Source organism: Carya illinoinensis, chromosome 13 (genome assembly GCF_018687715.1).
Source record: "Carya illinoinensis cultivar Pawnee chromosome 13, C.illinoinensisPawnee_v1, whole genome shotgun sequence".
Classification (NCBI taxonomy): Eukaryota; Viridiplantae; Streptophyta; class Magnoliopsida; order Fagales; family Juglandaceae; genus Carya; species Carya illinoinensis.
Genome location: NC_056764.1, coordinates 30,719,132 through 30,733,384, shown reverse-complemented (window position 1 = coordinate 30,733,384; position 14,253 = coordinate 30,719,132). Strand labels below are relative to the sequence as shown.

The 14,253-nt window shown below is 32.1% G+C and overlaps 1 protein-coding gene across 1 annotated transcript; it reads right to left on the bottom strand.

Moving 5' to 3' along the window:
* Positions 1-5,473: 5,473 nt before the first annotated feature.
* On the bottom strand, positions 5,474-5,989 carry LOC122291135. Its single transcript, XM_043098780.1, has one exon. It carries the CDS (start codon positions 5,987-5,989, stop codon positions 5,474-5,476), a length of 516 nt encoding a protein of 171 aa, XP_042954714.1.
* Between the last annotated feature and the right edge of the window lie 8,264 nt (positions 5,990-14,253).

Genomic DNA, 14,253 nt, shown 5'->3' with positions numbered 1-14,253 from the left:
ACTCAACATTGTTTAGATACAAATCAATACTTATTTTACATTCATCCAAATTTAATCAAATAATGATAAGATAAACCTTATCATTCATCCAAATTTAATCAAATAATGATAAGATAAACCTTATCATTTAGTCATCTAATCCTAACCAATTTTTGCCTTTACAATTTTGACAACACAAATCATGGGTATTTTCATTACTTTCTCCTCAAAATCATTTCACTTGAAACAGAGCCGAAATACTTATTTGTCTAACTGTGTTGCCCAATTTTTTGATTGATGAAAATCAATGCTGACATTATTCTTTACCTTTTCATTCTCATAATAGTAAAGCTTGTGGAACACTCTTTGGTTGGAAAGGACAATAACAAGAGTAATTTTGGAATCTGCTCACAAATTTAATGTGGACAATACTAACCACACACCAACTTATGCGTTAACCTAAATATTTAACAATGCTATCTACAATCATTTTTTTTTTTTATTGGGAGATTTTGGGAGGGGGATCGAACTCAGGACCTCTTTTATGGAGGCTGGGTCTCATGCCATCTGACCCACATGCTCTTGGCCAATGCTATCTACAATCATTAGATGTGGATAATGATGCCAATATAATGAGAAGGGAAAAGTTAAATAATTAGAGCCCAAATCCTACTTTTATCATGCTATGGGAGATGCCAATATGGTACTCCAACACACATGTATATATATATATAAATAAATATTGACTAGTAACAACAACAGTATTGGGTTGAAGAAAGGACAATAAAATTCTCCATTACAACCAACAAAATTAATGTAAACTCTTATTTGGCATAGAACAGTAAAGGTGAACAACTCACATATAGGACAGTTCTTACAATAGACAACATCCCATATCCTTATTGCAGATGGACCAGCATAGCCAATGTAATGTTTAAGATTTAGTTGAAGATAGACAGACAAAACTCCTCAATTCACACACATCGACTCTGGAATAGATCAATTAGCAGATTATTCTGACACGAGTATAAACTTAAATGCTAGGAAATCAGTTTCATACCAGCAAAATAACGATAGCCTAGTGTAAAATAAAAACTTAGATAAAAGTAAAGCGGGCAGCCCAACTGTTTGTAATCTACTTATTAAAAAGAAAAGCCAAAATGTATCCAGCTAATTTCGTCATTTCTCCAACTTGTAGAGCAGATTGAGCATGGTGAAAGCAATGCTTAAACCCATGTAGTGACTTTCCTTAACATTTTTAAAGGGTTGAATCTTTAAGTTTGGGGGATTCGATGTGAATGATGGTGTACAAAGAGGAGTGTCTTCCTGGACAACAAGGGGAAAAAACACTGCCAATGCTGCTAACTTTTTGCGACGAGTGAACAATGACACAAAAGGACAAAATGTGGCCGCAAAAGATTAAGTCAAATTGTTCGTTTTCCTCTTAACTTTTGTGATGGAAAGTTGCGACGACTTTAAGTTGGACGCAAAAATCATGTATTAGTGTCGCAAAAACCCTATAATCCTATTGTGTCGAAAGTACTAGTTGCAATATATATATATATATATATCATTGCAAATATTCACAATTGTTCTTTTTCCCGAAAATCACCATTAGCGATAGCGATAGGAACTTGCGACCAGTGTAAGTTGGATGCAAAAAATAAGTTTTAGTGTCAATTTCTGTAGGGACTCTCAAATGAATTGGTTGCAAAAATCCAATATTCTTATGATGAGGAGATTTCTATATTTTCTCCTCTCTTTTTTCATCTCTTTGTCCCTCTCTTTTTCTTCTTTGCATCTCTCTCTATCTCTTTCTCTTTTCCTTATCATATCTGAAGTTTGCACATGTTTGGTTAGAGACGACGTATTTAATTATAGCAGAGTTATTTTTTATCTACTGTACTAGATACTTTCATGCCAAACAAACAAAATTCCCTCGATCTCAATTTATTTTACATTTTCCTTAAAATATATATATATCAATTTAAAATAAATGTTCATGTATTGATTTTCATGTTTAGATTTAAAATTAACAAGTGTTTTGTATTTAAAAAATGTTGAAAAATGAAATAATGATAAATTTAAAAAGTTTCATATCTCAACTCTATGTCCAAATGTCCCCTAAATTATAGTCGCGCATGGGCCAACAATAATAAAAAATTGGGAACCCTCGAGGATGCCAAATTACAATACCGAAAACGAATCTCATGCTAATTAGTATATATTATGCTTTGCATAGATCATCGAGAAGGAGATGGTACATACACATTCGGTGTTAAATAATCGTCGCACTGAAATTGTCTGGTAGATGGCATCTTGAAAATTAAAGTAGATGTAGAGTAGTCAAAGTTTGGGCTGTTCAGATTAACAAATAAAACAAAAGACTATATATGTTTAAACTGGTTTATTTATTGGATTCCTTAAATTATTCAATCGCATACCACACGAGTTAGGTTACACATGAACCTATGAGCAAATTAGGAGGCCGCATGCACTTCGGAGATAATAAAGGAGAAAAAGTTTAAATTTTTATGCAAATTGGAGGAGTGTATATATCCTGCATCTATTTGGTAGACGAAACAGTAGACTAAGGACTGATTCGGATATTTGGAATATCTCAAAATTTTATGAATAGTAATGAAATAGTATTTTAAGTTTAGATATTTTATTTGATTTTGAGCAAAAGAGAGAAGAAAAATTAAATTAATATTTTATAAAATTAATAAAATGTTTGAATATAACTTTTAATATTATTTTATTTTGAAGTTTGAAAACTTTATATTGATTCTTGTCATGTTTTGTTTTAAAGTTTGTAAAAATTATATTGGTTTTTGTGTTTAGATAATGATTAATTTGATAAAAAAATTTGAAGATTTCAAATTGATAAGTGTTTTGTATTTAAGAAATGTTGAAAAATTTAATGAAATTATGAGAAATTTTAATAATTTTAAAATTTTGATATCTCAAATCTGTCCAAATTAAACGAATGTCAGACATTTTTTGTGTTATGGTGTGGCATTTGAAATTGAGAATAGTCATTAAAGTGTGTTTGATTATAGTAGAGTTGATCCTTTTTTTTAATCATTAATTTATCATTAATTGGGCTGAGCCGTTGCATCTTTATTGTCCGTTTTTAAACCAAACAGATTGATTTCTTTCTCTTCAATATTGTCACTTTATTGCGTACCTGAGTAATCACTGCATTTTCTTTGAGCGCATTGCTATCTCCTGCCAAACAACTAGCCTCAACTTCATTCACACTCACATTTTCCATGTTCAGAACTACCCTCGAATCTATTGGTATCTTCCCACTCTGTTCTCCGCCTCCCATTTCACCCTCTTCTATCTCAACGTCGTAGGTGGAGTTGGAAGCCCGTTTCTTCTCCACTTTCTGAGCCGTTTTGTTCCCTAAGAGGTTTTTTCCTTTTGGGTCGTTTTTCTTGCACGTTCGTTTGTTATGCTCTTGTAAGTTACAAGAAGTGCAAAAAGCAGGTAAGTTTTCAAAAATAATTACCTGGAATCGGTTGCTTTGTTGCCTTGGGGCTCCGATCCAAAACCCTTTTAAGGGTTCCACTGCTGCATCCATTTCAACGCAGAACCTGGCCCCGTCCGTGTTATCGCTGCAAATGTACCGACCAAATGGGAGAGATAAATTCTTTAGGAAAGCCTCATGGTAGAAGTTAGGGGGCAATCTAGGTAGAAAAACCCAGATAGGGACGCGAGAGGGCTCTGCTTCCTCTGTAAATTCTGTGGTCCAATGAACAATTCTATACGGGACTCCTTCAATATCACAGGCTTCCTTAGAAAATGCCTTGAGGAAATCTTCCTCTTAGGAGAATCGAAGGAAAACATTTCTCGGTTTCCTCATTCTTGAAATCACTGGCTAAGTTGCTAGACCCCAACAATTCCGCACGAAAGCTCTAATCACATCCAAACTTGGTCTTTGTCGCAGGAATTTCAGCACAAGAGAGAAAACAAAAGGCTTCGCTGATTTCTGAATTTCCTCCGGGGAAAACATCACGCAAAGTTCACCATCAATGGATTTCGGAGGCCTAAGAGGTATCTCCACCTCAGGTAGGGGCAGGGGAGTTTGCGAGACCAAGTCTGCAAACGTCCAAGTTCTCGCATTCAAAGTCGGGTTGCCCAGGGGGGGCCCGGCAGAGGCCATTTTTGAACCCTAGCAGACTCCAAGGGTAATTCGGGTAAAGTTCGTCAAAAAATGAAAATGTCGTCTCTAAAGAATTTATCAATGGTAAAACCATTCATCTTTAACCAATCAAGAGACACAATCCACTAGAAGAATTCAGTTATACAAATTCCACTTCCAACCTCCTATAAAGAACTCTCTTCTATATCAGACAATCAACATATATGCTTGCCTCTTGTTAATTGTTATAGGGCTCCAAAACCTTTGAACATTTCATCTATCTTGGCTTCCTCTTCTGAAACTTCTGAACAACTTAAAAAACAGAAATCCATGATATTTTGGCAATTAGTGATCTTTTGATATTGCAGATGGGTAAATAAATTAAAATAATAAAATGGTAAAAGAAGAAAAGAATTAAAAAATAATGTTGATATTTTGTTAGAAGGAAAAAAAAATTGTTAGATTTAATTGTTGATCCCAAGTTTGTCAAAAAAAAAAAATCTAGTAAGTACTTGTTTTCTTCTATTTCTTATCGAATACGATCGGCCAATGCCTCCCCATTGCAGCAATCTTTTGTTTTTGGTTTGTTACAGATACTCTAACTTTTTGAATAACTTCTTGAACATTAAAGTAATTATCTATCAGATCCAAATTTTTATATGAAAATATTTTTGGATCTTCTGGCCATTGAATATGACTTTGAGGAAGTTACTTATTTAACAGTACGATAAAATAAGTCAGATAAGCTAAGATAAATCATGCATGTCATAACATACGTATGAACATGCATAATTTTAAGTCCTCATCATGAAATATTTTTGAAAAACCTTATGTTAAGTATGCTTACATTATGATGGTTTTATTACTGAGTCATCGACTCATTTTAGTTTGTTTTATATTTTTAAACAACCTCAAGTCAAAATATTTATGAAGGTAGAGCTGCAACTAGGATGGGACTTAGTCCAGTGAAGCGTGACAGTGGCTGGCCTAAATCATGTACAGAGATTTTAAGTTATGATTTTTATGCCCAGACTTTAAGAAATTTTAACTTTTTGAACAACTTCTTGATCATCAAACTAAGTATCCATCGGATACACGAAACCCAATTAGTATCAAAGTAATCTCATTTTGCTCCATTGCTGAGGCACCATTTTTTTTTTTTTCAAAAAAGGCGAGGTCTAAGCCTCTTATTATAAATACCCTTACTGAGGCGGAGGAACAACTATGAAAAAAATTACATCAAGAATGAATATAAGGAATTCCCAATTTATCCAAGCAAACTAAACCTCAAAGTTTTCCTTGCACATAATCTCCTCCCATAAAATCTGCAATCCTCCCTTTCGCTCATTCTTTAGCCAGAAAATCCGCAACCATATTAGCTTCTCTAAAATTATGTCGAACCCGAACCTTAAGCAAACGAACAAGCATCTTTACTTCCTCCCAGAAATCCCATAAAAACCAATATTTACTAATACCCGAAGCCATCCATCCAACCACTACAGTAGAATCAGACTCCACCAATAAATCCCTCAACCCAAGCGAACGACATAGCCGTAAACCATCTAGTAAAGCACGACACTCCACAATTGTATTTGTTGCTTGGCCATATAAATGAGCAAATCCGACCAAGACTCTTCCTTGTGAATCCCAAATAACACCTCCACCACCCAACATCCCCAGATTACCACAAGACTCACCATTCACATTCAGCTTTAACATACCCACATCCGACACCGTCCACTTTATCATCCTCGACACTTTCGCATAAACTGGTACAATGGGGCAGTTAAATTCCTGCATCACTCGTAAATCATGAGCTTCCATTTTTCTGAAATGCCGCAACCTAATAGTGATATCCATTAATGTTACTTTCACCACCAGAATAATACTCCTCCGGTCATGGTGTATATTTTCCATCCTAGTTATACATCGAAATCTCCAAAGAGTCCAATAAATAATAATTGTAATGACCCCTCAAATCCAGCCAGCCTAAGATGAACCCCTCGCATGACCCCACCAGAAATTCATCACTCCTTCCCAGTTCCAAAAATATGACTTAGTGGCAAATTCAAAATATATTCAAAATAAAATGGCATTCAAAAATATAAAAAGAAGAAAATTGAAACTCTAGATTAACTATACATTTCTATGTATGTATTTTTAATTTTTTTTTAATAAGTTGCATAGTGAGCGGAGTACTAACCATCAGTCAATTGACAGTCGGTAGACAAATTTTTCATGGAAGTTCTCAAATGAGTCCGTAGTAATTATAGGGAGAAAATAAATATTTTGATAGTACCTCATCTTTTTTCTCTTACAGAAATTTCGTCGGCGTTAGTATTACTATAAGTTGTTATTTAAACAGTTTTCTGTTTATACTCCACAGCTTGGAATCGTCTCCCCTGATTACTCTGCTCACATGTCCTCTGCATCAATGCCAACAAAACTGTCATCCATTAATCACCACAGCCACACAAAACAACTCGAGCATCTCCATTCAACTGCATGCAACAAGTACACTGGGTATTGGAACTTCTTACTGTAAGCCTCTCTCCTAATTACATGTTTGAGATTGTGGTGAGAACTATAGTTTATAGTTTTAGGACTTATAGCTTATAACTTAAGTAATAAGTTCTACTATTAAAAATTTTTTTATTGTTTGATAACTATATGTTTAAAACTAAACATATAGTTATCAAAAAACACTACAAAAACTGTAAGCCTCTCTCCTGATTACATCTGTCACCAATCTTTACATTCAAAAACTAAACACACCATCATGAATGCCCACCACTACCCCCCTTCTGTTTAAAAATCATGAATGCCTTCATGCATGGTTTTCCTAGATTTTTTATGCCATATTGTTTAACCTATAGAAATTGAAAATAATGGCAGGCATAAAACAATTATGCGAACTTGACGCTGTGCTATAATAAGATTCATTCTATCTTATGGTCCCTCTCTTTCGATCTCTTTGTCCCTCTCTTTTTCTTCTTTGCATCTCTCTCTATCTCTTTCTCTTTTCCTTATCATGTCTGAAGTTTGCACATGTTTGGATAGAGACGACGTATTTAATTATAGCAGAGTTATTTTTTATCTACCGTACTAGATACTTTCATGCCAAACAAACAAAATTCCCTCGATCTCAATTTATTTAACATTTTCCTTAAAATATATATATCAATTTAAAATAAATGTTCATGTATTGATTTTCATGTTTAGATTTAAAATCAACAAGTGTTTTGTATTTAAAAAATGTTGAAAAATGAAATAACGATAAATTTAAAAAGTTTCATATCTCAACTCTATGTCCAAACGTCCCCTAAATTATAGTTGCGCATGGGCCAACAATAATAAAAAATTAGGAACCCTCGAGAAGGAGATGGTACATACACCTTCGGTGTTAAATAATCGTCGCACTTTGTCTTGTAGATGGCATCTTGAAAATTAAAGTAGATGTCGAGTAGTCAAAGTTTCGGCTGTTCAGATTAACAAATAAAACAAAAGACTATGTTTAAACTGGTTTATTTATTGGATTCCTTAAATTATTCAATCGCATACCACACGAGTTAGGTTACACATGAACCTATGAGCAAATTATAAGAGGCCGCATGCACTTCGGAGATAATAAAGAAGGAGACAAAGTTTAAATTTTTATGCAAATTGGAGGAGTGATTCGGATATTTGGAATATCTCAAAATTTTATAAATAGTAATGAAATAGTATTTTGAGTTTAGATATTTTATTTGAGAATAGTCATTAAAGTTTGTTTGATTATAGTAGAGTTGATCCTTTTTTTTTAATCATTAATTTATCATTAATTGGGCTGATGTTTCATTTGCTACATAATAATCTTTTAAATGGCTGAGCCGTTGCATCTTTATTGTCCGTTTTTAAACCAAACAGTTTGATTTCTTTCTCTTCAATATTGTCACTTTATTGCTTACCGGCTAATTTATTAATCCTGGAAGCCGTTTTCTTTTCTATATTAATTTGGTGTCTATTCTTTTGATCGATTGCCGAGTTTTCATACGTCTACAACTCTACCTTCTTTTTATATTTAAAAATGGAGGTTGGCGTCCAGTACCGAGTGTTATTAATTATTAGAGAGTAATGCTCTAGAGTACGAAAGTAGTATTTTTTTCTTTTGAGAAAAAGAGGAAAGAATAGTATGTATATTTTTTAAAGATTTTATAGACAATAGAGAGATGGTCTTTGAGTGGAGTTTTGGGCTCAACTATTTGTACAGAGTTAGTTCGAGTTATACAACGATCAGTTGGGATGTTGTATCCTGAATGAGTCAAGTCAAGAAGAATTATACTGCACCGGTTATTCTGATACTTTGTACACTATATAGGACTTGGATCTTTTTAAAAAAAAAAATAGATTTTCGTGTCTCATTTTAAATTGGTTTCATTTTAATTTTAATTTAATTATAATTTTTATTATATTATTGTGTAATTCGCCAACACTAATATATGACAGTCGCACTGAAATTGTCCGGTGGTTAGCTAGGTACGTTGGACCATATTGCATCTACTAATGGTACCAGATGGCATCTCGAAAAGTAGATGTCGACTGGTCAAAGTTTCAGTTGTTCAGATTAACAAATAAAACAAAACAAAAGGTTTAAACTTTAAATTAATTTATTTATTGGATTCCTTAATTTATTCAATCGCATACACGAGGGTTAATTAGTTGGTTACACATGAACCTATGACCTTATGTCAAATAAAAGTAGTATTTTTAATGAAATGATGCTATGAAATTGGTTGTTATAATTACTGTATATCATTATTCATATTATATAAAAGCAAGATAGGATGGAAGAAAAGTGAAAAGTGGGAGAAGAAAGATTTCAAATCATCTAACATTTTCAATGGGAAGGGTATATATTTATTTATTTTTATTTTTTTGGATTCGATGGGATTACATTTATATTTCGTTGTATATATTTTAACCATTTTATATAATAAACGCAACGACAATATTCTATTCAATTCTACATCCTTTACTGTTTCTTTTTGGCTATGTTTATTAATGAATTGATGTAATTAATATTCCGGAATAAGTATATTCAATAAGTAGTGCTAGCTACATGTACTTACACTTTTATTTATAATTTTACTTACAAGATTTATTTTGTTAGTTTTCTTTCGAATATCAAATTTTGAATTTCAAATTATATAATTTTCAGCATATAAATAACTAATATGTAGATAAATAAGTTTTTTTTAAGTACATTTAACATTTTTCATATTCAATTCTTAAAATATTTAATGAATAAGATGAAATTTTGAGTCAGAAATATTTGATCTTAGGACCACAACTCTAGTACCATATTAAAATCAGTTCCGATTTTGGCCGGTCGGGCTGATTTTTGGGGGTTATCGGACACCAATTAGAATTTGACACGTCAAGAATTTCATTGTAAATTAAAATAGGTGCATCACACTAGATAATTTTTGTGAGATGTTTTGAATGAACTGAATAGTGTTTTGAAGAGTGAATGTTAATTGACTGTTTATGTAGTTTTGGATGTAATTATGAATGTAATTCTAGATGTTTATGTAGTTTTGGATGTAACTATGAAATTTAATGCAAGTTTATGGAATTATGTAATTCTGAATCTTAATGCAAGTTTATGGAATTCTAAGTTTTTAATTTTATTTCCTGTGTAGACTATATTCACTACATGAAACCAACATCAGCCCAACCACATGTTCAAGAAGCCTGTCCAAAAAGCTTGCTAGCACATGTCCAACATTTCCATTAAATTCAACACGTTCAGTACATTCAAAACATCTCACAAATACCAATTACATTCACCACATATTCAGTACTTCACAAACATCTCACAAATTCTCATTACATTTAGCTAAAAAAGTGTTTAAAAAATTACAACAGGTCACAAACATCTCCAAAATAGCTTTGTCTTCCCCTCTCTTATATCATCCAAGACCAAGGGACCCCAAAAACTCTCTATCAACAAACTCCAAAAGCTCTCTGTCAACAAACTCCAAAAGCTGGCATGCATACATAGGATAGACAAGTTGGGCAGGCAGCTACCTTTATCACCATGCTTGCTGAAGGATAGCTCTCCATCTGCACAAAAAATAGTTAACTACATCAATTTACTGAAAGACAATTCAGTTCCATGAATGGATGCTTGAGGGTCTAAACTTGAAAGTTTCGAATTTTCAAAGATAGACACATAAAGTATATATAACATTTTTTTATGAGGCATGGTGTACTCAAATGATGCATGAGCATGAACATTTTAATAATGATGACTTGCTGAGAAAAGTAGAAGGTCTAAAGCCAATTGCAGAAGAACTTGGCATGCCATTATCTCAACTTGCAATTAGAATTTGACACGTCAAGAATTTCACTAGGAGGGTAATGATTAGGGACTGGCAGTGAGGAGAGCGGCAAAGAGGACCGTCGCCGTGGGAGAGAATCTCACTGGGAGGACCGTCGCCGTCTCGTTGAGGTATCTCGTCGTGGGGGTGAAGCTTCTGTGTGAGAGTGCTGTTGCCGTCTTGTTGAGGACTGTTGTCGTGTGGGTGAGGCTTCCGTGGGAGAGAATTGGACTGGGAGGGGAGAGAATAGATAGAGGGAAATCAGCCCCTCCAATAGATGACTTCCACGTAGATTTCTCACCACTACTACCATGAGCCCTCCAATATATTTTAGCTCGATAAGAAAGATAGATCAAGATTTTATTATTTATATTAAATCTTAATAGCTAGATTGGTGAGTTTCTTGAAAGAATAAGCAGCAGCACGAGATATTTCTTGTTTAACACGCAGCAGCACATGCAAGAACTCATAAAATATATTGGCTACGCCCAGTCCTCTCTATATTCAAAGCAAACATATCTTTGATAGATAGAAACATAGTGTTTTGTAAGATAAAAATACTTCTATAGATAGAAAGTAAGTTTTCCCAAGTGTGTCGAATAAGGAAAATACTTGGGAGCCCGTTGGTAGCTCCAATGGGGGCTAATGCTGGGCGCATTTTTTTTTTATTTTTTTTATTTTTTTGTCTTAAAATTTCCTGATTAAAAAAGTGATTTTTAATGATGTTGTAATTTTTTAAAAAACATATTTAAAAATATTTAAAAAATACATATAAAAAAAAAACACCAGATTGTAGTAGCGGGAGCCCCCGCTAGAGTAGTACCACCCAATAAACGCTAACATATTAGTTTACACAAACACACGGATATGTATTACAAATATAACACATTTTTTATTTTTACAAGAGAGATGGTAACCTCGAGTTTTTTGATAACTTTGATTGAAAAAATCTATTCATTATCTTTTTTATCATCATCATCTCATAATATGCCATTAAATAATAGATTTACAAGTAAAACGTAATAAATAGTCTTCAATCATCTAATAACACATCATAGGATGATTAGATGATGAGTAACATTACTTACTTTGATTTATGACAGAGTAAAATCGTGGCTACAGAAAAAAAATTTGGAGTAAAAAAAGTCCAAAACCAAACTATAAAAATGTAATAAGAAAAGTATCTCCTACGTATACAAATTAAAATTTATATAACTAAACAGAAAAATACTAATACCTATTTATAAAGCAATTTTACATAAATATCCTTAATTTTAAGTAGAGTGGTAAAATAATTGTAGACAAATTGTAGGTTTATCATTTTTCATAAATGTAATCCCATTGAAGCCAAAAAAATAAAAAATAAATGTGTAAATACAAGATTTTGGCTAGGACTAGGTGATTAAAATGGTAGAATTTATCCTATCATTGAGTTTGTAATTTTGGATGAATGTAAATTATTTATTGACTTTATCTATAACAATATTAAATTTATCTAAAAGTTATAGAGATTGTTTTAAATAAGTCATTTATCTAGTACCTCAACTTTGCACTTATCCAGAATAGAAGCTGAACTAGAATCAGCTACTGCAGAGATGAATTATCGTAAAGTGTCAGCATTCTATCAGGAGACGTCTTTGTGACAGATTTGATCCATCAACAGAGTCCTATTGCAATTGGAACTTCTTCCCGATTTTATATTTAAAGGGATTCAGTTTGATAACTCTCAAGAGAGTTGTTGCCCGGAATTATTGAGATTATATTCCGTGAGCTGGAGAAAGATTTTCTTCTTCTTTTTCATCTCTCTTCGAGTGTGATCATGTTTTATGTTGGAGAATTGATTGATTGAGCTTTAGCCATTGGAATTCCAGGAAAAAAGCCAATTTAACCTATACCTAAACACATCAACTCAGTATTTCAATATAAAATGAAACCAAAATACAAATATTTTTTTCCTCTTAATTGGTGTGATACGTTTTCACATTAAACATATCCTCTATCCTCTCGTTAAAAAGAAAGAGAGAAGAAATTATGCCAAAAGGCAAAAGCTGAGACCAAAACTAAAAACTTTGATCTAGCAAAGACCCATTATTTAGAATTTTAGATTGAAGATCGCCATCCCTCTCTCTTGGGTGCTTACAGTGAATTATGGTATCATATACGAATATATTTAATAAAACAAAACGAGAGCAAAATCCTGTTAAAGAACCATGCATTAAATACTATTTCAAAAGAACAAACAAGGAGAGAGAGAGAACCATAGAGCTTGTTATAGTAACTAATAAACACTCGAATCCTCCAAAAGAACAAAATGGTCGGTCTCCAGGGGCAAAACATCACATTGGATTAGATCATATTTAGACTAGAATGTTCTGTTTTACCGAATCAAAAATGGGAAAAGCAAAGACATGATTTAATCACAGAGTGTAGATAAAGCTAAAGAAATCAATTCTAGCAATGAAACCAAAAGAGGAGAACTGAAATCGATTGCATGGGCTACCTGTAATTATAGTAAGTTCTTTTTATCTACAGTACTAGATACTTCTTAATTTCCAAACAAACAAAATTCTTCCATCTCAATTTATTTTACCTTTTCATTAATATATATATATATATATATATATATATATATATATATATATATATATATATATATATATATATCAATTTAAAATATAAAAAAGGCCACAACTTAAAAAAAAAAAATCAAATTATATTTTTTAAAACTAAGAAATTTATTATTTAGAGATGCATGTAAATTGGGGCTTAGATATTCACAAAAACAATGTCATGTTTTAACATTAGTACTCCATTCACAAAAAACACGCCACTTCTAACATTTTAAACAAGAAAAATGCTAAGTTGCCCTCCAATTTGCCCTCTAAAGTTGCCCCTAGTACATTTTAGGTTTTTATTTTACTTTTTTTATAAATGTTGAAAAAAATTACCACTAGGGAATTTATGTATGTCTCTTTTTTTAAAAAATATTTTTTTAATATTTAGAAAAAAAAAAACAGAAAGAAAACCTAAAGTACAATAGGGACAACTTGGGAGGCAATGTAGCATCACCATTTAAAGAATAGTCAAAACAACCAAGTTCGCAAAAAAAAAAAAAAATGATATATTTGGCTAATTAAGTAATAAATATAGTTTTTGTTTGAGAATTATGGAATTCCACCCTGAGCATACTAAGCAAAAGTCATTTTCACATTCTTATGCAAATTGGAGGAAGTGCCTGTTTGGCTCATTCAAAAAAAAAAAAAAAAAATTCCCTTGTAGGTGATTATTTAAATTCCGATGAACTCAGAAGATATATGGCTTTGCAATCTAAGTGATAAGACCATCAAAAAATAAAGAATGAGAAAAAGTTTTGAATTTTTATGCAAATTGAAGGAGTGTATCCATCTGTTTGGTAGATGAAACAGTAGACTAAGGGTTGATTGGGATACTTGAAATATTTTAAAATTTTGTGAATAGTAATGAAATACCACTTTGAATTTATATGTTTTATTTGATTTTAGAAAAATAGAAAAAAAATTAAATAAAAATATTTTAAAGTTGAAAAATTATTTGAATATAACTTTTTAATATTATTTTGTTTTAAAGTCTAAAAACTTTGTATTGAGTCTTTGTCATGTTTTGTTTCAAAGTTTGTAAAACTTGTATTGGCTTTTGTGTTTAGATAATGATTAATTAGATAATAATTTAATAAAAAATTTAAAGATTTGAAATTGATAAGCATTAATTTTGTATCTAAGAAAT